Below are 27,774 nucleotides of genomic sequence, written 5' to 3'. Positions count from 1 at the left end.
GTTTTACAGGAATCTGAGTGGTGGCTCAACTAATCAAATTCAACAGTATATTAGAAAAAAGGAATAGGACTGAATTTGCAGCTCCAACCTGAACCCTCTGTCATGACAAACCATTTGACAGGCACTGATCTAAATGCTTTGGGATTTGTATTTCAAATTTGAATAGCCATATGCTTACCACTGAAACGTGCCAAAGGCATCTGTTCTTTAACAGTTTTTGAAGTTTGTTTACCAGTGCATATTAATATACATTTAATAATTGCTTTAATACCCTCTTCCCTCACCCTCAAAGACCAACAGCTCCAAGAGAGTTTGACAAGCTCTGTATGTAACCTATGTCTGAACTTTTTATATATCCATGGACAATTCTGAAATGAAACAATACGAGCAGTGTAAATTAACCACGCATAAAGAGTCGGAATAAGCATTGCCATCTATCAAGCAATCTGCAGCAGAAGGCTAAAGATAAATGCACCTTCTTTTTGTATATCTCCCTTCTCCTCAATCCTCCTCAGCTTTAATTCTTCTTTAATTCTCAATTTTAACCCAGTCACCACAAGCGAGTTTCCTATCTTCCAGATAACAGGCTACCTCTCGGCTGAATTCATGCTGGAGCTGTTCCCCCATGGAAGCAGCGTGGTACAGCTAAACCTGCACTCGGAGCATCCCCACTGCTGCCAGGCCAGTCCACGACCAACATTCTTACTCTCCTGGTAGGGAGCACCCCTTTTCAGTATCTCCATGAAGGTCTGGAAATAATCTTGTCCTCACACAATCTCAGCATTAGCTATGCCTGCTTATCACACGGATTCAACACTAGTCCCCTTTAATCATTAAAAGCGGTTATGTAGACATGACACCCACCAAAGAATTAAATTAGCTTTTAAAAGGCTAACTTGTCTGATTGTTTCTAGACAATACAATACCTATGAAGATGACATTTTTACTGTGAATAAAGCATACATTAAAGTATCTACCCAGGAAAAGACAATTTAAGAAGAAAGCCTCTATTGCAAATGTGAATTTGCTGCTTTATTCCATTCAAATGCAAAACAGCATTGTTGCTTATTATATTGCCACTTTCAACATTGCTTAATTTACATAAAAATTAACTAGACTCTTCTTTTGCATGGATCAAGTATTCATGGTTAGCTATCTATGTATATTTAATATATTTCCATGTCATCATCCATTGCTAGATAATTAGTTCCTGGAACTCTTACTGTGTTTCAAACAGTGAAACATAAGATGATCTTACTTAACATCAAGTTTCCATTCAACAGATGAGTAGCAATTTCCCACTCATCTTCACCTCTTCTGTGTTTTGATACTTTTTTTCTGATATTTTACACTTGAAGGGGATGCACATTTCAGTTGCTGAAGAGACACCTCATAGGCATTCAGTCTAACAGTTAAATGAGCAGAGATAGCTAAATGCTGACCTTCTCTCACCTCCTTTTTATTACCTTTTCTCAAAGTCATACTACCTGTTATCCCAACATACTAGCATACAAGACAGTTACACAGAAGAAATCTCACTGACATTTAGAATAAACACATCAGTATCTATTCGAAACACCAGGATTTTAAACATTCTTGTATATAAACATTATATAATTCTTTTGTCTTGTGAAACAACACATCCAACCACCTTTCCAGTACAGTCAGTATGAAATTTTCTACCAACTTCAAGTGAGGGATTCTGCCAGAAATCTGAAGGCCAAAATAGACATTTAAGTTATCTTAACCCAACCTTGCACTGAACTGCAAAGGAACTTCTACTTTGTGATAAAACAAGACAGAACTGTTGTAGTTTAAAAAACAAAACAAAAAAAAAAAAAAACAAACAAACAAAACAAAAAACCACAAACCTGTAACCTGTAAGACGTTTCTATTTTGACAGTACACTAAGACTGAGCAATACTGAGGTACTGCAATAGCTGGGTCACAGATTTGATAAAAATTACAGGGAGGGAAATGGCAAAATTAAAGTACTTAAAGCAGTTTGCAGTTCCGGGATTAAGTTTCACTCACATCCACTACTCTTGGACTAGTCACCTTGAACCAAATTTAATCTCTGGTTAACAAGACTATCTGCTGTTTACTAGTGGAGGTTTAACCATTCTTCCTTTCCAGGTCTGGTGTTACAGTCATTTATTGTCAAGCCCAGACAAAACTTCACAGAAGTGCTACAGCTGGACACCTTGCCCCAGGTCTCTGCACTCTGCCCAGCACACCATCCAAGGTTCTGGTACAGACCTTCCTGTCCCTCACCGAGTTATACTCACACATCCTCTGGGAGCTTTATTCAACATGGATCTGCCTTCAGATCTGATGGATACAATCATTCAAGCACATAACCCACTCGAAGCAAATTCCTTTGAGAGCAACCAGCTGGCCGACTGTCATCCAGAACACAAGCTTGGCAGGGGGGACCTTATTATTCACCACTGCTTATAAAACGGAGAGCAGCAACCCAAAGCTGCCTCTACTGTGTAACCTCCACCAGCCTCTGTTGGTAAACAAAGGGAAATGACTGAACTCAACCAACCTTACTCATATTCCTGCTAACCCAATTTCACTCAAAATGTCATATACGGGGTGCATCATTTATACTGAACAAATAAAGGAACCAAATATATCTCAGTAATGCGAAGTTGGAGATGTTACTATCCCAAGCATCTGCCATGTACACTCCATCGTACACTGGATTCAGACATCATTGTCCTGGGCAACTGCCAGGCACCAGCACAACCAGGGCTGCCTTGGGTGGAGGTAGACAGAGAAGAAGCCTCACGGTGGCTGCAGAAGGGTCATTCTGACAAGTACCTGATGTGGAGTGACTCTGTTGAGGGAAGTTAGCAAAGTATCATACTTGAGAGAGGGATGTATCCAAATTACACCTTCTTGCAAGAGAAGAACAAGCCGAGAGTAATACACAGAAATGACCAGTTGTTAATTACACCGTAGTCAGCACCAGAGCAAGAATGTGGTGGCAAGCGCACAGAGAGTAGAAAGAAGAAATGTCCAAAAGACAAAATCAGGAAGGCTTGAGTTTTCTTAATTCCCTTGAACTTCAGAGTTTGCAGTTTCTTCCCTCTGCTCTCAGATGAAGACAGAAACAAGGATATAGCGGCATAAGAGAGAAGGAACATTGAAGAATTAACTGTCCTCTGTGGAACTGGTGAGGCCAGTTAGGCTACTCTTTCAGGCCTATTTGAGGCACAGGCATCAGGACATGCAGAGGACAGAACAACAATGATTTAGTGAAGAAGGATTACATGAAAGTGTATTTGGAGTGCTACTGCAGGGAGGTGGAGGAAGAGATCCTTCAAAAAAATCCCAGTAGTGTTCTAACCAAGTATGTGGAAAAGACTAAGAATTTGGATGATCTTGAGCTATTGTGTAATAGTATGGACAGTAATTCACCTAAAAGATATTATTGACTGATAAAGATGCAGTGGTGCATCAGGCTAAAATCTAAGCACATAATTCAGGATGGGGTTATACTGGCAAAGGCAGCAAATTCTGAAGTTGCTTCAGGCTGCCAGATGGTCATCTCCATTTTAGCAGAATTGCATATTCTGTTTTGAAGGCTGGACTAATTTGACCATTCTGACAAACATAAGTGCCCTGTGGTCTGTGGTGACAACAATTAGAAGAAGGCATACTAATTCCTTGTCTATCCATTCATCATCATCAACAAGCATGTGATGGCATCCAATTAATCTCCCCCAGATCCAAGGTTGTGCTGATAAATATCAGCTGCTCCAGACTGGATTGCTTCAATCTCATTTTACCTTGATTGATAAATAAGAACATTTGTGATCTTTGTCTACAATCACCCACAAATATGCAAATGAATTAGTTACTGCTCATTGTTTTTGACCACAAAGTAGACTGTTATGGAAAAACAACAGAAAGAATAATTTATCTCATCTATGTCAGCATTTTGTTTCTCTTGTAACTTTAAGTAACTCCTTTGGTTTATTCCTATTTAACCAGGCTCCCTAGTGTATTATCTGGTTCTGAACATTCTTTTGTATAATAAACACTGCTGAAAATAACATCTTATGAACTACAGTTACAGCCTGAGAAAGATACTTTATCCCTACACTAAAAACAGTTTCTGATAATAGTGATATTTACATACTCTCCAAAATTCACCAAACATTTTCAAACATGAAATTTGCTTCCCCAAACCTGTTTTCCAGTGAGCAAGAATACCTAGTTCTCAGAGTTCATTGTAATGCTAATGAAAACCTTTTTTCATACTGACTTAGTTGAAGGATATCCTGTCCTTCTGCTGCATTATTAATACAGCCAAACCACTGGAAAACTAATTGCAAATGCCAATTCACTTAGTGCTATCATTCAGCTCGACACAATTTTCCATTTCAGCTACAGTGTGTGCTAAGTAGCAGACAAAATATATTTCATATGCAGTTCTCAACAGTCTTTGTTTATTTTATGACAGAAGCTTACCAGCATATTGCTTATGTTCTTATTTGTTTATAATTGGTTTCTTAGTGTGTTTGGTTTTTTTTTTTTCAGAGAAACATTTTTGTGAAGTGTCATACTTCTGGGATTAAAACTACACTGGTGCTCCTTTTCAAGATAACTCTTGATTTTTGTCCACACCAGATACACATAGCAAATTCCAGGGAGGAAAAAGCAACATAACATTTCTGCCTCATAAATTAGAAGTACAGTTTAGTAATGAAAGTCAGCAAAGAAGCATATAACTTTAAAATTAGAAAAACTTTTGTGGTTTTTATTTATTTTTTTTAAGAGAACAAAATTTGAGTGCTATAAGATGTTTATTATGTAACCATGTTCAAATATCCCATTTGATATAGCACTGTTTTCTAAAGTGTACTCTGGATTACTCATGGACACAAAACACATTATTGTATTTATAAGATTTGGATTTGAGTATCTGCTCTCATTTATTTCAGCTACCTCTACTACTTCTGTCCTTTTGTATTTGCCACAACTCTTCTACTAATATCATGAAAATACTTGAGGAATGTGTTTTTGGATAGCAAAATTTTAAGAAAGCAAAGTTGAGATAAAAGCTGTAAAAGAGTTAGTACAGAATATCTGAAAATGAAGGCAACATTCTGGAGTTACAACCAGATACTACCAAATTCCACCTTTCTCCTAGGAAGAAACTCAGTTCACTTCTTCAGGTCCACTCCTCTGGCTCTTCTAGAGAACACTGCAGATTATGGAAGTTGCTTTATTCCTTCGTATCTTCTTGTGTAGCAGATCAACTTTAGAGCTCTGCCAGTAAAAGCTCTTCATTCTGACTTTTTTTTTTTTTCTTTTTCCTTTCTCCTCTTCCATTTGAAGTGAAAAAGCATCAAATACATTGTTAAAAGTTTGTCATTCTAAGCAAAGGAAAAAACAGACTGGCAAAACACAATGTTGTTCTCTCGATCAAAAGCGTACACCACAAGAGGGCTGCATTCAGTCTCACTTATTGAAATTCCTATTTCTCAGCATTTTGTTATGCAATCTGAATGTCCAACACTTTCTTCCTGTTTTATTTTGAAAAGATGCAGTGCCTTATGAGGCCATTTGACTTATAGATCAAGATAGAGCATCCGAATAGTGGATCCTGGAACATTTTCAAAGTGATGTCTCCCTAATCAATTGAGTTCCTTCTCTTGACCAGCTAAGATGCATCAATGGACCTCTAGCAAGCAGCCAGTGAAACTCATTCTGAACAACACTGCTATACTGGCTTGGGGACACCCCAGAATATTTTGCAGGCTAAGTGAGCTCACTTTGCTCATAGTCTTGACTAGTTGAAAACCATGTTGGCTTTGTTACCACAGTCTCTTCAGTTTGGGTGTAAAGAGTCCTTCTGTGGCCACAGTGCTTTCAGTCAGCTCAGAGGAAGTGGCACAGTAAAATCATTTTGCTTGTAAAGAAATCATGGGGGATATACCCTTACTGCATAAATTCACAAAGGCTAAGTAAGATTTGTTTTCTCCAAATATATTAATGAGGTTTTAGAATATGATCCTCATCCTAGACAGTTAGTCAAGAAAGACAGAAATCAGCCACCAAAACTCCTCTACATATACACAGCTCTGCATGTATACAATATACCATACCTTACAGGAAAAAAACCCACCATTTGTGTCACAGGTTCATTATATTCTATCAGTATTTGGCTGTTTGGTTTTAATGAATTCTGTGCTGTTCAGTGCTATCCAAACAAGACGACATGAAAAAGAATATGCTGCTGGTTGATTACAACATGCCAGAATACAGAGAGGCACAGGACTGAAAGTCAAGAGAATTTATCTCTTCAGGGAGGAGAATAATCCTTGGAAAATGTTCTCTCCTGATGCACAACACCGCTATTATAAATCAGAAATTATGTATATATTTTAACATTGAGTGCATGCTTACGTGCGTATCTCAGTGTGTAGTGTCAGCTGAATTTGTTAGCACCACAGGTAGCATAAATCCTGATGAATCTCTACAGCCTCTCAGTATGGTTTGGAATGTATTATTAACAGGTTTATTAAATATTTGCAATGCTGTGGACATGCAGAGTGCACTATTTGAGACAGCTGCAGCTTAACTGCTACTTGCTTCAACAATGCTAATATACCAGTGAGATGGTTGTTTCAAATGTACAAAACCAAAATACCTATCCCTAGCAGATAGTATGTGAAGAATGGGAAGGAAAGAAGGAGCCACGTAGCTGCTGAGCATATGTTTCATTTAATTCTCTGATCCATGCTACAAAAGCAGCAAAGCAAAGGGCTGATAAGGGAAGCCAGGGAGCTTTCAGGTCTTTTGGAAGGAATGCTTTTTTTGGATAAGTGAAGGCAGAAATAGGACTGGTTAAAGCACAGTGGTGCTGCTGACAGGATGAACCTGGAGAGCACTTAGGCAAAGAATCCTTTTGAGGGAAGATTTTTTTCAAAAGCATCCAAGCAGATTTAAAGAACACCAATTCTTATAGGATTTTAAATGGTACTTATGTCCCTAACGTCTGCCCTCTGTGTGTTTGGCTTTTCAACATCAGTACCCATAGTAACTTCCAATGCAAACGTGCCATTGCTCACAAATTCCAAAGTCTCCGAAGCATTTTTGAAAACGTCTCTCCTTTTAATTTATTGTGCATGTTATGCTTTTCTCCTAATAGATGTCCTTACTGTCTGTACAATGCCAGAAACCATCAGGACGGGCTCGTTCCTTTCAAAGCAGCGCAGTGAAGGACCAGTGAGTGGAACAAGCCAGCCAGGAGGTTGCTCAGGTCCCCACTTCTGGAACTGTTTTATAATCACCAAAAGCACTCACTTCTATTGTTACACTGCAGGGTCAACAATGAGTACCAACGCAAACAAAATTACAGTTTTGCATAAGTCTAAATATAGATGATACACATTTCAGAGATGCTTATTTTAAGATATTATTAGCTTTTAAGAGTATGAAATAGAATTAGGGAGAGACACTACCATATTAAATATATTTGAAAAACAGTCCTCCAATTCTTAACTGGTTGCCATTCCACAAAAAAATTAATTTATGGGAAAATATATTCAAACCCTATACCTGTAATATACTTCATTATAACAGTTAATTCACATTGTACAACACTTCAAATAACTGGCACGGCACATAGGCAGTAAAGGGAAACCCTTCCTATATCTACCAATGTTTAGTGAGAACACTGAGAGCCAAGACCTTACTTCTTGCCCTCCAGAATCCTGCAGTTCAGGAAAAGGTTGACAAAATAAGTACTAAAGACAGCAGTATTTCAGATTATATATAAGGTGATGAATGAGGTGAAGAGTTGAATTTATGCTGAAATTTCTGTTTTGATAGGAATCTATTTTAGAAAGCATTTATACTCTACTACAATTTTTCCCAAGCTCCTCTGCCCTCTGATGTTTTTCGTTTTTTCAGTATCAGTACCATAGCAACATCCAGGACTTGTGAATGTGGCACTGCTCTCAACATCTCTGGAGCAAAAGATTGCCAAACTCAGAGATCTGAGTCAGCTTGGAAAAGTATGATGCTGGGCTAATTTTTGTACACCCTGAAAATAAGAGCAGGGGATTGGGAGGAGGGCAAAGAGAAGAAGAGCTGAAGCTGCAACAGGAGAAAGGAATGAAAGAAACAAAACTACTTAAGTTTTAATGATATATAAGCAGCAAATTTTGTGAGTAGAGGACATTGAAAGTTTTATTATTATCTTACAGATTTGGGGGCTATATCTGAACAGCTTGAGAATTCCAACATTTCCAGTAACTGAAATGAGACTCCACGGACCTTCTCCCCTGCCAGCAATTACTCATATAGAAAAGTGATATCAGGAATACAAAAAATACATTTGCAGCAACTTTAATGCTGCTGGAAATGAAAACAGCTAGCATCTGCAAAAAGTGCGAGAATGGGAAATCCATCAAATTATGATTGAGAATCTCCTCTACAATGGGACTCTGATTTAGGATTAGTCTGTTCAGCCTCTAGATGCTGCTATTTTTCTAATAAAACACATCAGGAAACATCATCTCCTAGCTGAAAAGCAGTATTTTGTCCTAGAAAAAGTACATTTAGGCTCCTCTCTACTCAAGACTGCTTGAAGCAATTATCTGCCTTATTAATAAACAGATCCAAGAAATTGGTATGCTGTGTAGAGCATATGGTAATGCCATGTGAAATAAATAGGTATCAATATTATTCCTCTGTTTGTAAGAATTAATTTCAACTTCAGCAATAATTAAATATGCTATCAACCCAACCAACATCACCTGCAAAATCATGGATCATTGGCTGACAAGAATGAGCAGTAATTAATAAACTTGGACTTTACCAGAGGCTCACCTATTGTCTGCCCTGCAGCCTTAAATCTTTAAAAACAACCACAAAGCTCTGTAGCCAGAGACAAAACTGCAAATCCCCTCCACAATTCTTACAGTATTCAATATACTTTATTAGCATCAAGCTCATCACAAGGATGTAGTCAACAAGCCCACAAAATGGACTCTTTGGTGTTTCATGCGGAATCAGGGGAGCACCAATGACATTGCAAGACCCTGTGCTAAACTTACTGTGCTGCTGTGAGTGGTGTTATAGGAAAAAACAAACCAAATAAACATTCCAGTCAGATGAATGACCTTTCAAAATGCACACCCAGAAAGATGCTGACCAAGTCTAGACCAGCAAATACACTTTGTTACACACTCTCAGTCCACTGTCTAGCCAAAGTACATAAACAACCAGAAAAACATCTTTAAAAAATATCTTGAAGAGGAAATAAACATTAGATTTAAAAAAAAAAAAAAAAATTAAAAAGCAGAGACATCTTTTCAATTCTGAAGAAAATAATTCTAGTTTTCACCGGGCAATCATCTCTCCTGAACTCATCCATGGACAAGCTTCAATTCTACGTATGCAATCTGATGAGCTAACATCATTTCAGGCCTCCAGTTGTAGCAATTAAAAAGTCTACATTTGCCAAACATTACCACATCGTTACCACAGATACTGTGTATTCTGAGTTATGCGAAAACAGTAGAAACCTCTAATACCACTGTGGGGCAAACTGCTGGCAAATAATAACTTTTTTATACGGTTACCACAGTGACTATTAGTAACCTGTGAAGAGGTAAACAGAAAATGATCCACCATGTGGTATATCCGCTTGTCACAAGCCGTGACTCACATGTAAGAGAGTGTAAGGAGGTTATTTCAGCATATGGATCTTGATAGGCTCAAGAATGTAAAACCTGAAATATTTCCAGTAAGTACCACAGATGCATGGGTGACAAACAACATGTCGACCTGAAAACACTACAGGTGATAGTGGTTCTTACATGGATCCACCATAAACCCTCCAGTAAAAGGCTGTGCTCCCTTCCCAAAAGCAGTGGAGGATGGGAGGAGGAAAGGATGGGGGCTGAGAGAAAAGAATCGTTTGGAAAAAACAAATCCCTCCCAGGAGGGCTGAAATGATGGACTGTTTGCCACAGAGGTGGAGCGAGTAGTGCAGAACACTGCTCCACTAAGACATGAAAGAAGAGGTAGTAACAGAAACTTCAGTGTGTACCAAAGGCCAGAAAATATCTAACAGAAAGCTGGTGCTCATTCTGGGAAGTACATCAAAGCCAACACATGCAGATGTTTGCAAGATATGGTAATCATCAACGGTTAACATGATTCTGGAAAAAGTCAAGCTGCCCCTTCCCACGTTCCAGATTACAGAGACAACTGTCAGTGTACGCAATAAAGCACAACAGCCTGCACCCGATTTTCTGCATTGCTGAATTTCACAGACATGTCTAGCAATAAAGTATGTTTTTGAACAACGTCTTTGGTTTTGTTGTTTGTTTTTTGGTTTTTTTGTTTTTGTTTTTGGTTTGGTTTGGTTTGGTTTTTTTTTAATTAACTGATTTGTTATAAATTTTCAACCAACACACAAAAGCATAAAAGGTATGCAAGCTTCAATTTACATACTGGTATTTTTGTATCAAAGGCTATGCTATTTAATGCACAGGATCTAATTCTCATAAAAGCATAAGTTCAATTATAACAGCATCCAGTGAAGCTCTAATACCCCATTTTCAGCTAAAAAGAATTGCTTAAATCTCTTTCACAATAGCTCTGCAATTTCTGAGTATCAGTCTACTTAGTAACATGACTCTGGGAGGCACACGTGCACACAGAAGAAAGGAAGAAAAACACAAAAAACACAAACCCACACATCAAGAAGAATTTCCTTGCACTGAGGAACTATGGTTTAGAGTTGCTGTTTAATCTCTGCAAATCTGATGGACGTATGGGTGAAATTAGTTGATTGAGGACCTAATGTTAATGCTCATGTGGCCACTTATATCTTCCTATTTCCAAAAGAGACTGGGTTTGGTTTGTACATGAACCAAGCAACCAGCACAAGAGAGAGCTCTGAGAGATGGCAGTGCTGGTCAGTGTGCAAACTCTGGCCTCACCAAAACCCACAGAAATTTTGCCAGTGGCCCAGCATATCATTCTGGGAGTCAGAAATCTGTTCAGTCACAAACAGAGAGGCTACCTTTCACTAAAAACAATGGACCTAACCCTTACTGTCATTTGACGTGGGGCCTTTCTATGTCCTGTACCTCTGTTACACATAAAACAAATTATGCATGAACCTGAAAACTGCTGAAGTCCTGCTTATGTGGTTCAGTTTGAGCACATGAAACCTCTGAAGGTAATTCAGCAGACACTTCTTTGATCAAGACCCAATATTTGTGAAAAGGACAGAAACTCTGTATATCAAAATAGAAAACAGTATATTTAATACGTACATCCATTCATCCTACCCACCGTAGCCTGAGCATTTCAGTCAATGAACAGAGCTATTACAGACCTGAATATTCCACCTGTATCAATTTTCACTTAAAAAACTCCCAAATATAACACACTTAGAAATTGGTATTACTTTGATTTACAATTGAAAGAACAAATCGCATCTGTCTTGTAAACTGTAGGTGCTTCGAACATCACTGTGCCAAGAGTAGAAGCATCATCTACACCAGAAGACAAGCCTTTGGCAGTATCATGGTAACATTCGGTCGTGACATTTCATCCACTTATAAAAGAAGCCTTCTGCCTCTCTGTCTTTCAAAGTCAGATTATATAAAAAGCTCTGGAAGCTAATATATTCTGGCTACTTCAAGTTGAAGGGTCTCATTAATGAATTACTAAATTGAGAGTGTCAACTTTACACACCATTTACACAAATACGTCAAATTTGAGGACCTTTGCTCATGTAATGATTGCAGGGCTCAGGAAAGAATCATCTCCTAAAGACTGTCCATAAGCTTTTTAGGGCTTTATACAGGAATTTACTATATTCTCTCGGCATAGCAAGGTCATCCAGATGCTGCTGACAAGTACCTGCTATGTAGCTCTGGCTACTTCACACCCCAGCGAAGGTGAACCAAACCATATGTCAGCTTTCAAGAACTGCTGATCATCATCTTCTATTAACTATCTTAGATATATATTAATCTGCAAATCACAATCTGTCTCCCTAGATTATTAGCTCAAAAGTGCCAACTAAGCACATTGTATCATAAACCAAATAAGTGGCATTAAGAATTAAGTACATGAATACACATACACGGATAATATAGCTCCAGAAAAGCATACAGAATCTACAAAATAGTCAACAGGTGTCAGAGGATTAAAATATTTATATAGCTATACATAGATATCCTTGATTGAATACCTAAATACAATTTTCCTGTTCTAGCAATGAGACAGATTGGGATACTTGCATGTAACTACTAAAATACTGCACAACTGTAAAACTCAGGTATAAACAGTAGAAGATACAGACTGATTTCTGTTTGTGTGCATATAAACAGTTATTTTGGGGCAAAACTATCAATTTTGAACCAATCACGGAAACAGGATGAGAATCACAGTTTCTCTCCATCAGTAAGGATATGCAACGAAGGCAAGCATGTTCAATTTGTATCTTTTTTTTATTTTAGAATGCTGCAGTTGGCAGCTGTTATCTGCAATATTTTCTTCAGTTGGCTAATTACAAACCAGAAATAAATCTGAAACTGAAATACTATAAAGGCAAATAATTCTGACTCTTCATCACACTATAAAACATAAACCCCATAATAGGAACATCCAGTCCAATGTATCCAGCTATTAAATTGCTGGATATAGAAGTGTCAAAAAGAGGTCAGTTAAATTTTAATGTTGGCAGAAATGGTTGTCTGCAAAAGTATGAATAATCTTCTAAAGATGCTTTAAAATCTGAGCTCTGTCTTAACACATACTATTTAGTCCTGAGATATTACTTAAAAGCCATGAAGCAATTTTAAGAAAACATTCGTAAACAACTATTTTCTCTTGACAGACTATTTGGCTACAATTACAGATATTATGCCAAGATAATATATGTAATTCAATGAATCCAGACAACACTGAAGCAAATCAACTAGTATTATATTTTCCATCTCTTTGAAACTGAACATCCAAGCCATCTGAACTTTCAATGTCATTTGGCACTTCAGCAAAAACTTTATAGAATACAACCAGGCCTGAAAACCTATCCTTAATTTCTGAGTAAAATCCTGACCATTCACCAAAGGATCTCACAGACTAGATCTTCAATAGCATTATATAAACCATAAATGTTTTTAATTAACATTGTTAAAGGCATGCTTATAGAACATTCTTATATAAATTCCTACACATTTCTGTCATTTTCGAAATCCCACATTTTGTTAGAGGAGATGTTTTGCCTTAACTCAAGTTCTGCCAAAAATAACTCCATAGATAACATCTATTCAAAGTTTCAGGCTTAAAAAAAAAGATTAAATATGATTTTAAAAGATAGTTAGAGGCACATGATGATGAGTTTAAAAAAAAAAAAAAAAAGTTGTGACCAATCTTCATTTTGGCATCTAGAGTTCCTTTTCTGTTATTCATTCACATGTTCTAACTCTTGTCTTTCCAAAAATGCCCACCTTTGTTCCCCAAAGAAATACAGCATAAAGCTCTAGTAATATTGCTTATTGAAACCAGGATTCATAACACCTGAGGCAATACAAATGATATACTTGACCAAATGAACAGAATTAGAGGGAAGCAAATCAATGATTTTATTTCTCTTTGCTTTACATCTATAGCCAACTAACCAGATGTGATAGTACTTGGGACTGCAGTGTTCAGTTTGGCAAACAAAGGTTTGGTCTTCCACAGGGTAATTCCTCTGGCTGCCACATTAAGTAATCAAAGTGATTAAGTTTGCTTCAGCATTAAGAAAATGTGTAATTAATTGAGCTCGTACACTTTAAGTAATTTGATAGACAAGAACCAAAGTGTTTGCAGAAGCAAACTTTAAAGCATGTTAGAAAAAAAGGGCTCATGCTATTTTGAGTAACATGCATCAGTAAAGATTAATGAAGAATCTTACAAACCTGCTTTACATGTTGCAGAGACTGTCACAATTGACTAGAAATTCAACAATCACTCCCAAGAAGGATGATCATCTTGCAGGGGTGAAAAATGCATATATTTTGTTAAATCTATATTTAACTTAAATATGTTTAATACTTTTCCATCTTCATCAGTCCTTACTAAAATTTTTTTTCCTCTCTTACTTCCACATCTTCAGGTAACACTCTACACTGCGTATCAGGTAGCAAGCTGACCTCACCAAGCTACCATGCAGTCTTTCCTTCTTTGCATTCTGATGTCTATACTGTGTTTTCTCTTACCATGCACAAACAATGACATTGTATTAAACCATCGTACTTAAAATTATAATTGAGCTAAAGGAACATACTTCTCCAAAAATCAGTGCTGAATCAAACTTATGTCGTCTTCTTGCTTCAAAATCAGCAACAAGCCCTCATTCTCCTGAGTATATTATTAATTATACATCTAAAGCATGTTCGTAGCCTGTGTTTACCCTTGGATGATTCTAAGGTTTATATGAATGAGAAATCAGTAATGTGATAATTTACAAATAAAATAATATTTTCACTGTCTTGGCACCTGAGCATAATGAAAGGAAAAAACAGTCAGCTTTTACATGGGTTTCTGTTTAGAAGAGCCAGCTGAGGGGTAAGAGCTATCACTGATGAAGAGCTAGAATGTGGGAAAGAAAAAAAAGAGACTCAAAAGCCAACGAGATGTATTGCCTGAACAACTTTTACTGCTTTTTTTAGTGGATGTTATATAGATTTTTTTTTTAATTAGCTTTCATAATCTCAGCAATAACTTAGAAACCATCATAGCAGCATCTAGGGGAAAAAGAGGTCAAATAGTTGAAATAATGACCATAGAAGAGTAAGAAGGCAGCCAGAGGAATTTGACTGTTGGTCATCACTGGCAAAAATCCATTCTCATGGTTTAGAAATTTTTGCCACCTATGGAAAGCAAAGGACTGCTAGCTGCCCAAATTATGCTGTCAGGGTGCAGACAGTGCTTCCTCTAGGAAGATTCTTTCCCACAGAGATACACGGAATATTTTACTGAAGGTTATTTTTTCCCTGATTTTTCATTTCTTATTCAGCAGGGTCACTAATAGTAATTTTTCTGTAATAACAGGTAATTCTTTCATGCTACAGTTTGTGATGCATATTAATCAGGGTTCTTGCCAAATTAAATTAGTTTTTTCAACATTTGAAAAGCAGTTAAACTTCTAATGACATTTCCCCCCTCTCTTCATCAACCTATTTTTGGACCAAAATAATGTACTCAGGCCTGAAGTAAAGACACTTGAGCCTTAGGAATGGAAAACAGCCATGAGCCAGAATGTATTCACATGAGAGCTATAGGGCAATAAGGTTGTCATCTATGCCCCAAAATACTTTTGAAGATGTAAACAAGATGTTAAAATCTCCACCACTCCCTCCTGCATGTTAAAGTCACATACACTGCTTTATGCTTGCAGTATAAGCAGGAAAAAAGCAAACAAATCTGGTTTTATGGTTCTGTTGCTACTATTGTAGCGTTAGGACAATCCAGAAACAGGGACTCATGTTAACACAATATCCTTAACAAGCTTGGTTTTCTTTATTATGGCTAGTATCAGAAATTAGAATTGTAAAAAAGGCATTCTAACAGTATAAATAGTAAGTCAAACCAGAGCTGCACAATAACGCTAGGTACCAACTGTGCCATCCATATCTGAAAATCTACCTGGACATCTGTATTGTACAAATGAAAAAATATATATATCTGCAGGTATATAATATACTGAAGTGTTTTAAAGGCAAGCAACTACAGTTAGATTGTCCACGAAAAAAAAAATTTGAACGCAAATGGTCCATACTTGGCACACTTGCAAACAACTGAAAACTAATTCTTAAATTAGTAATAACTAAGTATTTTAAAATACTAGTTGAATTACCTTCTCACACATAATTTACTACATAATAGCATACAGTCATAATACATATAGCTTATAAAGCCTATCAAAGTACCCAACACCTAGTAAATTCAATGCTAAAGGGACATTAATATTTCATATAATATTTGCCTGCCTTAAAGAAAAGCAGGACTTAAATGCATCTGAAAGACTGGACAAAAATAAATAGTCTAGGAATGTTTTTTATTTTTTCCCCAGCTTTGCACTGCATAAAATCAGTTAACCAGTCTCAAATATTTCCCTTTTTATAAACCAATAGCCTAATTTGCATAGATCCCTCATACAGAAATAGAAGAGAAAAGCATTTTTATAAAATTAGAAAATGACTGTATAACCACAAAGTTCGTTTCTGCAGCAAATAGAAAATACTTTTTTTAAGTTGATAATATTCCGAGTGGAAAAAATTCTTTTAACTGAAAATTTATTCCAGGCTAGAAATATTATTCGCTAGGTTAACTTAGTGCTGGGAAGTTTTAAGTAAAACAAGCTTTTAAAATTGTGTATGTGGCAAATTTTTTTACTACAGCAAATTAAGTAATAAACATTCAAGACAGATGATAATCTAAGATGTTCACCACTGAATGTCCAATAAAAATAGGGTCCAGTTAGTATAGTCCAGCTGGACAATATATCAGAATGTTTATGTTGATTTTAGGATATCTGTTTAGTTAGAATCAGGCAAAATGCAAGCCACCTCTGCTTCTAAAATCCAAGCAAGGGTTCCAGCAAGGGAAAAAAAATGTACCAGCAGGCCCTTATTCTTTTCAGTAATCTCAAACGTCTTCCTCTGGCAGTCAGAATAACCATGTGTTAAAGATCTAGAATCACTTTTCCCTGAAGAACTAGCCTATAAATAAGTCACTTCATATCTACTGTACACATTTAAATCATACATTCATATATGCTGCAAACACTCAATCATCTGTATTTGAATCACTGCCACATCAGTATTATTTAATGGTTACACCGTTATGGCCTCAAATCTCAGCAAAATGCTCATTCCCAAAACAACCCACAGACATCTCAATATAACAAGCAATCACATCTTTATACTCTGTTCCCCTGATAATGTGGATTCAATCTCTACCCCCAGATTAATACAGGGATGCAAGACCATTTCTAGGTAAAAAGCAAGTATCACATGTTCTCTTACCCACCACTCTCTCAAGCAGCACAATTCCTACTTTATGCAGCTTCTCCAAGCGACCATCACCTGAACAAGCTGGCAGCACTGGGCAGCTGAGGTAAACTGCTAAACAAGCTACAATATTTAAAAAAAAAAAACCTGAAAATGATGTTTTCATCCTGCATATCTCCTGATGACATTAGTGTCTGTTACCAACTCTCAAATCTCTCCATGTTAAAATCATTTTAAGTAGGGCTGCAAGCAAGGACTTTTGTTGTGATCAGGATACAAAGTTTTTCTGAAATTATTTCAAGCAGTTTTGTGAACATCGGCTTCTACAGCCTGGGTGAGATTCATTATCTTAAATGAAGAAAAGAACATATAAAAATACATAGCAGGATTACCTTCCCTTAGACGCTCAACCACAAAAGTGAATCCAGTAGTTCGCGGATGTAAGACATACTCATATTTTTGAAATCCATTCTTTTCAGCAAATTCATTACTGCGGGCTTTGGTATTGGCTGAAGGAGAGAATAAAAAGCACCATTTTCTATTAGTGTGCATGTAGACCAAGAATTAAACATAATTATTATACGACAGGAACAGTACAACAGCAGCTCACACAGTATGAATGGGCAACAGCTTTTGAGATGGAGGCAGACCGCGAGTGTGCTTTCCGCTGGCTACAGCACGGTATGAGGAAGAGCAATGCGGATGGCAAGAAAAGTCTTTCTACCCTCTCATCTCACTTTAGAAAATAATCATAAATCTTCCATGTTTATCAAATGCAGTCTGAAGTCTATAAATTAAAATCTATTAATGAATCTTTGAACACTTCAACACGTTACTGTTAAATGAGTACTAAGTGACTTTTTTTAAAAATCAAAAGATACAATGGATAGTAATATAGGTTTGATATTATGTACAGAAATACCTTGAGGTCAACATTTAACCACGTTAAACTTATTTTTGAAAGAAAACATTGAATGGAGGAAAACAGTTAATCTAATACATTAAAATGGCACTTTACATCTTCATTCTGAACTTGATCCATTTTAGTCATCGACTTGCACTGCATATACATACCCTGCTTTTTTAATTTTTCAACCAACTGCCCAGTGTCACAACACACGCTTGCTCCTGTCCACAGAGTACATGCAAGGCATTTGGAAAACAGCGTGGCCAAACGCCATGACAAGTACTTGTCAAACCTCTGGCAAAAAGAAGTCTCTCACGAGAAAACCAAACAAAGGCTTTTCAGAGCCAGTTGCTAACAGAGCCTGCTAAGCAAGGAAGACAAGGACACGGTAAAGCGAAAACTTCTGAAGACAGGTGGAGAGGAAGCAATTTGTTCCCCAGTGATGTGCAGGAGGCTCTGCCAAGCAGCCAAACAGACTTTGCTGGCTACACTTACTCCTCAATTGCGGGTACTGCTGTGCCTCCCCCAGGCCAAAGGGCAATGGACACATGCAATGTTCCCTTGGCAACATGGAAAAAAAATAATCAATTTGATCAACTAACTTATTAAATAACTTTTATTTATATAGTTTTATAGGTGATTTAAAAGACAAAATCCCAGCAATCAATCTATGGAGCAAAATCATTGACTGAGCAATAGATCATATTTTTCAAGCAGAAACAGCTCTTTTGTTAAGTGTCCACAGTCAACCTTAACAGAGATGGGAGATAAAATAATGAAAAACATATTGCAGCTTAATAATTTAACAGAATTGATACTTTTAGGTAAGTCCTTCCCCTTACAATCATCATTTTTCCTGTAAAGGAACAATAGCATTAGAGGACAAATCAACAGTAATGAGAGATGTCCTTTCTGCAGTAATGCAACTTTCCTGCACGTTTTTTTCCTAAATCACATGATCTCTTTGTTTATCAAAGAATGTAGGTGTCCCTCCTGAAGTACTATCTACCTATTAATAAATGCCATAGCATATCAGTATACTGAGTATTTTTTTCCTGTGACCACTGTTTCCACGCATAAGAGTACTGCTTTTCATGTATGCAACCCTGAAGATGTAGTGCACTGATTTCCTGACCATGTGATTTGGAGGAAAGGAAGACTGTTGCACAGTAGCCAAGCAAATGATTCAGCAGAGTATCCAAAGATTTAATTCTTGCCAAATTGCCAAAATGTACAAATACTTGAAAATATCACATCTCCAAAAAGTGTTGCTAAAATTAAAGAATGTGTGAAATACTAAAATTACACTTGGCTATGTAACTTAAATTTATCTTTCCTTGGACATATGCATTATGTCTTTAACCACATGATCAGAGTATCTATTTTTGTCTGCTCAACTACTACTCCATTCAGTGCTGAAAATGGACTCTTCTGAATCAGCAAAGCAAACTTGCCTCTAGGGCCTCTACTTCTGCAGTGGCAAAACTTGCAAAGTGAGTCATGAGCAAGACTTGGAATAGCAGAAAAGGCAAGAGTAATCTGGTACTTATTAAATGTTCCTCCAAAAAGCCAAATTCTACCTCTTAGACATAATTGCATTGCACTTAAACTCTTTATTTTCTAAGAAATGACATTGATCACCAAGAGTGTTCCTATAAAAAGTATACAAGTCAAGAGTTCTTTTCCAGATTCTGTAGTGATTCAAGTAAAACGTTTTAAATTGATTTATCACGAAGTTTTTAAGCTAATGCATTGTTTCTTCCAAAGGGCAGAGGAAGTATCTTTGTCATTTTCTGCATATCCAAGTTTGGGTTTCACTTTGGAACATCTGCAATCTGCAAATCAAGTCAATCAAAGTTTTGAGACACAAGCGCCATGTAAGTCTACATAAAGTTAAGCAGTCTGAAAAAAATAAATAAATCTAAGTCTTAAGCATCTCAAACTGCACAGTTAATAAGCACTCAGAAAAACCCTCTCCATATGTCTGCTCACTAGCACTTTCTTTCAGAGGGAGCACGAAAACAAACTCCTACTTGCACCACAGGAAAACCAAAGAGTAAATGAGTAGTTTCATTTTCTGAGCAAGATCTAACTGATGTTGCAGAAAAGGTTTGGAGCCTCCACTGCCCATTGCCTTGAAGCAATCATCTTCAAACCTCCTCTCAGTGCACCTCCCTGCACTTGGAAAGAACTCACTGTAAACATCTGCAAAACATCTTCCTAATTTCCCTTTACTACAATGCCTTTCTAAAAACATGTGAACAGCTGGACACTGGCACACCGGCCAACACTATTCAGCTATTTCCTGGTGTTTGTATCCCTGTCTTGCCTCTGGACTGTAAGTTTTATATAACAGAGATTGTTCCCTTCCCCTTTTGCATGACCCTAGTGTAATGGGATTTTAGAACTAGAATAACGCTCCCAGCTAATACAATGATCACTGTCATCTGGAAAAGTCATCTCCTGTTTCCCTTCCTAACAACTATCAAGCCACAGGTCTTTGTGCATTAAACAATATTTATTACAGCAAATCAGGAAGGTCAAAGGATTTTGATGCTATCCTGAAAGCAAGGATAGGATATGCCTCCACTCTACCAAGAAGTAAAAATAATGCCTTTCCTCCCCCTTCTGCTACTCTCAGCATTTGATGAAAACAGTTTCTTACTCTGCTATTACTTACAAACAAATGCACTGACATCTCATTTGATGTAAGCACCTTGGTGCCAACTGCCGTTTGGGATCCTTGTGCGAGACACTTGTGCCTAAACCTTCTGGGGGAAACTCAGAGCAAGTCTCCTGCTCAGAACTGGATTCAACAAAAGGCAGAAAATGGGATATTCCCCATTATATGAAACCTCAAGGTTAGAAAACTGATTCAGGGTATTAGAAACCCCTTTTTATATCTTCTCCTACCTGAGGGAATTCTCACATCACACACCTCTTTAAAATCCCTTAATCAATAGACCAGGCTACGCTGTCGGCGCTGCAAAATTTATGCAGATACCTCATCATTCTGCAGTCCAGATTATAAGATTCTTAGGTGAAAGAATAAAAAAAAAGAGTGAAAGATGCCTTTATAAGCCTGATGGTGAAAACACTTCCTTAAAAAGAGGAAACATATGTTCCCTCCTTTGCTTCCAACCAACTACCACAAATTGCATAAAGCAGCTCTTGAAGCAGGGACTGGAAATGAACTCAGGTTGGGTCTCCTCATTCCCAAAAGGTTGCACACATCATTTGGCTAAGGGTAATGCCCCCTTGTGCTTATTCTCTCTGAAAAATATGAGTAAGCATTGCTTTCTAGAAAAAAAGTATTTTCTTTCTTACGCTGTATTTAAGCCAAAGTAAATCTACCTCGAGTTTTTGCTCATCACTCCTATTAGGTGTATTTTACATTTTAACTCGTTGGTTCCATTTGCTCCTATGATAAAAAAGAAAAAGTAGAATAATCTATTTTTATAGAAAGCAGCCAGGTTAATAATAGAGGGTATTGTGGGACCTTTCCTGATCCTGAACCACTTCATGCTCTGTCTCCTCTGGTCTTGCACTGACTTGCCTCTCCTTCCTCCCCTGTCTCCTTCAGCTAATACATGTTGCCTTTTAGAGGCTATGTTCTTTGGGGCGGTGACATGTACAAGAATCCTATTTATTTGACTCTTTAGACAATACTGCAGAGCAACTGTCAAAATACACAAAAGAACAAGAATTTAAGAGTTCTGGCTATAACCTCTTACCGTTTTTTTGGTTGGTGTTTTTTTTTTTGCTCCTGTGCTGCTTTTGGTACATCATTTCATTACATTTTTTCCCATTTATGTCAAAAATATGTGGGCAAATCCAATTTATTACATTTTTAAATTACTGGAAAAGCTCAGAAAGTCAGCACTTTCTAGAAGCACTACACTTCAGAATTTCATTTAAAGTAACTGGAGGAAAAAAATATGCTAACATATTTTCTTGATTTTTGAGTTGCAGATTTTTAGGAAGTTAAATTGCTTTTGCTCCTGAAAACCAGCAGATAAAGCGAACAAATTCATTTTTTTTCAAAGTCAAATTATATTTTTCATTTGCAGGATAGTTTCGAATTCAAACAAAAATCTCTAGAATTTGACTTTGATGAAAGCCATAATGCAGTAACAAGCTGCATTAGTGTGAGTCTGAAGAGTATTTGGAACTAAAGCTTCAAGATCTGTACCCGACAAAAAGCTGAATCCGTGCTCCCCATAAAGTAAGTATGCAGTATTAACTACTCTTCAACAAACAAGCTCACGTGCTTTTACTTATTCAACACTGTCCAGGCTCATGCGCTCTGCTGGACAACACCCAAAAGAATTATAGACTTCCCTCATTACCATACTTGAAAGCTGATTCTGACAACTTTAATACAACTATTTCTGATCAATTCTCAACTGTTTGGTTTTCTTTTTTGCTAGCACTAGTGCACTGAAATTTAAATATTAATACCTTCTCCTTTAATCTGACCTGCGATAAAAGCATGCAATTCTATGACTTCAAGTAACTCTCAAATTATATTGGTGCCAGACAGTGAAAGAATAAACGAGTACTCCAAAAGTGTCTTTCAAAAAAAAGAAAAAAATCCTCATTTATCTATTAGAGGTTTGCATATAAAGCATAAAAGCTATATTGGCTCACAGTTAGTATCTTTTTTAAAAGTTAAGCAGTTGTTCTTACTTGTGCTACTTTTAAACTATGACATGTTAAATCAATCTCTACCAGTGCTTCTGAGTGATATTTTTTGCATTACCAAAGTACATCACATTTACCAGAAAAGAGGAAAATCCAATTGCAGTTCACTATTACCTTCCAGATGGAATATTATATGTGATCCACATCACAACATTCCTGCCAAAATCTGGGCTCTAGCAAGCTTTCCTACTTGGTTTTCAGCTGTGCAAGGAAAGAAGGTCTGTGCAATCACACCTCTGTCCACCTGCTCCCCTCACCTTTTGAAGCTATTGCCACCTGCAAACCAAGTTTGACAGGGACAAGAGATTCGAAGATATTAAGCCTCACAGAAATTTTAGAAAAAAAAAAAAAAAAGGCTGAGTAAAGGGGAGCCTTCAAGAGTAGAGATCTTAATAAGGGGAAAAGCCAGGGCAGGCTCCACAGGTATTTAGCCTGCCAGGGCTCTCAGCACAGCACGCAGTGGCCCATCGGATAACGCAAGTATTGGTGAGGATAAGCCACAGCACACGATGACTCTTGCCGAGACAGCAGCAAAAGATTTGTGGAGGAAATGTCACACAGAAGGAAACACAAGAAAAAAGGTGAAGTTGGAGCGAAGAAGAGACCATGTATAGAGATGCAGACATAAATCCATAGGAAACGAGGCTTTAACAGATGCAGAGTAATACAGCAACTTTATTTTTGTTACTGCTTTCTGAAGAATTACTACAAAGACTCTTATAAGGAACATCAAGGAAAAACAAAATAACAAGTACAGTGGAGGGTTGTATTCCAGCTTTCCAGAAGTACTAGACATGGTTGCTTTGTTTTCTTCAGGGCTTCAGAAAGTCTGGCTATACATTTATCTGCTGATTGCCTCTTTTTAAGCAATTGCAATAAAATACCTCTGATGCACTTAGCTTTAACCTTGCAGTTCTCCAGAGTGAAAAGATGAGCAACCTATCAGAAATAAGTATATAATTATTACCTCAGACCCTATATATCTAGTCTGCAAATACATTGTTCAGGGTTCATTGCATTACTATTTCTAAAATGTATTTACATAGCATCTTCCACTGCAAAGTACCTCACCAACTTGAAGTCAGTATAAATACAATCATACTTTATATTTCTTTGAAATCTTTCATTCTTGAATAAATGAAAAATTATACAATTTCTTTTAAAGAGGTGTAAATCTAGCATTGACCTGCAGCCACTCAGAGGATTAAAACATGATAGTAGCACAGAGCTGCACAGCAATTCCGTTTTTCAGTGAAGTACATGTAGAATATTATTTTTCATTGTTAAGCACCAGAAGCATTTTGTTTTCAGAAATAATTAGCAGTTTGGGAATTTGGTCAGAAAACAAGAGCCACTGCCTCTATTTTTTGCAAAATGTTCCCTAGGATATTGAGTGACCACTCAGAACAAATTGCGGTTTATTTCTTATTCTAATAGGTGGAACATGAGGTTGCAATAGGTCCTAATATGTCAATAACATGACAGTTTTCTGAAAATCACTTTTTCAGAATGTTATACAAAATACATTATCAAGTTCTATCATTCTCATATGGTATAAACTTATTGCTTGGTCAGGATTAACTCGTCAAGGGATTTTCCCCCATCTCCTATAATATTTTAAAATATATGAGCTAACGTTTCCCGTGAAGACAATTAGATGGGGAGAGCTATTTACTGGCACAGAAAAACCCCCGGGTTTTGCCTGCCTCTATACATCTTATTATACATAAATATAGTATCAAGATGGCATGCATTACTGATGGCAAGTAAGAGTGCCAAACTCTGGAATAATTTAACATGTCTTCTCTGTCCATCGCTCCGTCCTTCCCACCGCACTCCTTCCTTCCTGGACTGCTCAACAAACCAGGGGGAAATGATCACCACCCATTTAGTGCGAATATCCCTTTGATACTGCAAAGTTAAACAGTACGTGTTACACACGTATGAGGAAGGAAAACCAGAACAGCAGAAATACCTTAGGAAAAAAAAAAAAACTGTCAAAAATCTGTGTTCAGAAATCCAATTAAAGAATTTTTTAATATTAAGTGAAGAATCTTGTCTGCATTAATTTCTCAGTGGATGGTAACAAAAGCATATACTTAAATTTAGTCTAAGTCATTTAATTCAGTTACAACAGTGGAGAGAAAAACCTGTTTCCTTAAGCAACTCCACATTCAGGGGGGAGCATCCCCACCACTGCCTCTGGGACACTGCAGCACAAGTGTTAACACCCTGGGGCTGGCTCGGTCCTCACCTAATTCTTCTTTAAAACAGCAGTATGAAACTTCCTCAGTTATTTAAAATCTGTCGTCTCTGAAGAATATTGGGAGGGATTAGAAGGTATACATAATTTATGGAATAAATGACAAACAATCCAATTCTTTCAGTCATCTTGAGATGGAAACACCTGTTCAGAGAGAGTTTCAGCGACCCAAGGAAGAGTCTCCTGACTAGAATGAATGGGACAAAGATTTTATCTCACAATTCAGAGCTAGGAGGGGGACAGTTTTTCATGAATACAAAGAAAAAAAAAAAAAGTGAGGTAATTTCCACCCTTCTTCCTAATTTTAGATACAAAATAACTAATTCAACAAGAGATACCATGTGAAACAGTTCAAGAATATACAATGATTTTATTCTCTTTTAGGAAGGCTGATCAAGTGATGACATTTCCCTACAGTATGACAGCATCTGAATACTATACATATCCATTTTTAAGGATATTGGGAATACATAAGAAAAAATAGCAGTATATGTTTGTTATTTTTATGCTGTGTCTAGTACTTACTGATCTGGCATTGCAATAAAATATGACTTGAGAATATCTGCAGCGGAAAGTATAGTAAAATCTTTTAAATAAACTAGAAGTATAATTGTAATTGATTTTCTATTTAAAGATGATGCTTATCAAATCATGCTGCAGGCATGAACCACCACAGAACATTCATACAATGTTTTCATGTATTGGCAGTAATCTTCAACACTGGTTAGCAGTTTGCAACTGATGCCGTAAGATATCTATAGTAAGGTACATATTTCCTTAAGAATTAATGCTACAGGATCTAACTTGTTAAATTTACCCTTACGATAATGTCAACATTTGTTTTAAGGAAATATTTTTCTTATAGAGGCAAATACAGACTGCTTACATGGCCTAAGGAACAAGTATCTCCATTTTCTCCTCTTAAAACATTAGGCAGGAAATCAAATAGAATCATTAGTTCTCCTCTTCAATCACCCTTCCACAGGTCTGAAATGATCTTGCACTGTTTGCCCCACCAATATGGAAAACAGGAACATGCAAGTGATTTATTCCAGGTCTTGAAACCTACTTTTGCTAATGCAATGTACATACAGTACTAATACAAAGCCATTTCAATCATCAGATGTTTTGAAAAGTAACAGTTATTTCAAGAAGACCGGCAAAGCCTCTCAGTGGAAATACGTCTGTGCCTCTCAAGTGAATCAGCACATATGAACATTAACTATAATTTCTACTGTCCATGAGAACCCAGTCTTGCTTCTGCCTTGAACTTTTTTTAACTATTTCCATAAACAACAAAGAATTTCCATGTTAAGCATTCCACGAGAAGGTGACAAATGTAAATCTTCAGCCTACCTGTGAGATCAGTTCCTTCCGGAAAGATGAGGAGTTGTAATGGTTCACGAATGTCACAGAAATAATCCAGCATTTTTTCAAAGTGACTCTTGTCATCTTCCCACTTTCTCTGAATGAAAACAAAGGCAGCAACCTGCATCGCCCAGCCTAAAGTTTAAAAAAAAATGTTACCTTTAGTAACATTTCACTCCAATACTTCCACAGTGTCTATTATTCAAAAATATTTTACAAGTTGTGTTAGACACAATGTTTTATTTGTTGCCAACCTGTCCTCACCTCTGATTAAGAGCACTTGGTTACCTTGTTTTGTATAGGAAGCAAAAGAATACATAATCTAAATAAATAAACCTAAATAAATTTGGAATGGCTATGGTTTTGCAAAACTCAAAAGCTACTGGAGTTTGAAAAGCTTTCCAGAGAGCAATAATAGGGTCAATGCTGTCATGAAAGGAGGTTGTAGCGAGGTGGGTGTCAGTCTCTCTTCCCAAGTAACAAGAGATAGGACAAGGGGATGTCGCCTCAAGTTGTACCAGGGGAGGTCTAGATTGGATATTAGGAAAAATTTTTCCACCTAAAGGGTTATCAAGCACAGGAACAGGCTGCCCAGGGAAGCGGCTGAGTCACCATCCCTGGAGGTATTCAATGGATGTGTAGATGAGGCAATTAGGGAGATGGTTTAGTGGTGGACTTGGCAGTGCTACCTTAACAGTTGGACTGATGATCTTAAAGGTCTTTTCCAACCTAAACGATTCTATGATTCTGTGAGGTGGTCCTCACTATAAAATCCTTAATCACTGTAACATTGATTTGCTCAAGGGAAGGCACTACCCCTGCAGACAAACACCTTAGCAAGGCACTCCGGGATAAAAGAAAGCTGCATTATACAGAGATAGTTGCCCTTAGTAGTGCATGTTAACCACGTGCATTGTTTAGAAAACATCTATTGCTTCAGGGGCTTTATTACATATACCTTCTTATAATTTTCATTACTGATAGAACAAAATACAAGTTGTTCTTTACACCTGATTACAGAAAAATTTGATGTATATCCACTTGCTTGTATTAATACACAAGACAACTGTGAAGATTTACAGCCTGACATCAAACTGACAATGTCATGTAGTTAAATAAAACTGATGCTGAGCCTGCACCTCAGGGGTCACACGCTATTATCTTTAAAAAATACTCTTGGCTTTTTTGGCACAATTTCGTATATAGTACATCACACAGTAGTAGAAGTTCTGTCTGCTATTTCAGACAGCAGGATGAAAAATCAGTGCTCCTCTTCCACCACATGCCCACGATTCTCCCTTGTTAAACAGGGCTCAGAGGAGAATGACACTGCCTTACCACTGTACTTGGCTAGCTTGGATCTCATCAGAAAACCTGCAGATAGATATTCCACATCAAAGAGAAAACACCACAGCTTCCCATTCTCCTCTTTGCTCTCCACAGTTCTCAAACTCTGTTTTTCCTTTGCTGGTGACTTA

General features: G+C 37.1%; 1 protein-coding gene across 8 annotated transcripts in view; it reads right to left on the bottom strand.

Moving 5' to 3' along the window:
• LCLAT1 (lysocardiolipin acyltransferase 1) overlaps window positions 1-27,774 on the bottom strand; it is a 119,696-nt gene that overhangs the window by 36,140 nt on the left and 55,782 nt on the right. For all 8 annotated transcript variants that reach the window (XM_042789751.1, XM_042789756.1, XM_042789752.1 and 5 more), the window contains 2 exons: window positions 26,285-26,431; window positions 17,447-17,563 (listed from right to left, as the gene is read on the bottom strand). In XM_042789751.1, the coding sequence (XP_042645685.1) occupies window positions 17,447-17,563; window positions 26,285-26,431 (264 nt within the window). The remainder of the gene's footprint in view (window positions 1-17,446; window positions 17,564-26,284; window positions 26,432-27,774) is intronic.

Source organism: Tyto alba, unplaced genomic scaffold (genome assembly GCF_018691265.1).
Source record: "Tyto alba isolate M040663 unplaced genomic scaffold, T.alba_DEE_v4.0 Super-Scaffold_16, whole genome shotgun sequence".
NCBI classification, from domain to species: domain Eukaryota; kingdom Metazoa; phylum Chordata; class Aves; order Strigiformes; family Tytonidae; genus Tyto; species Tyto alba.
Note: the sequence above shows the minus strand (reverse complement) of the source record. Positions and strands in the feature narration are given on the sequence as shown.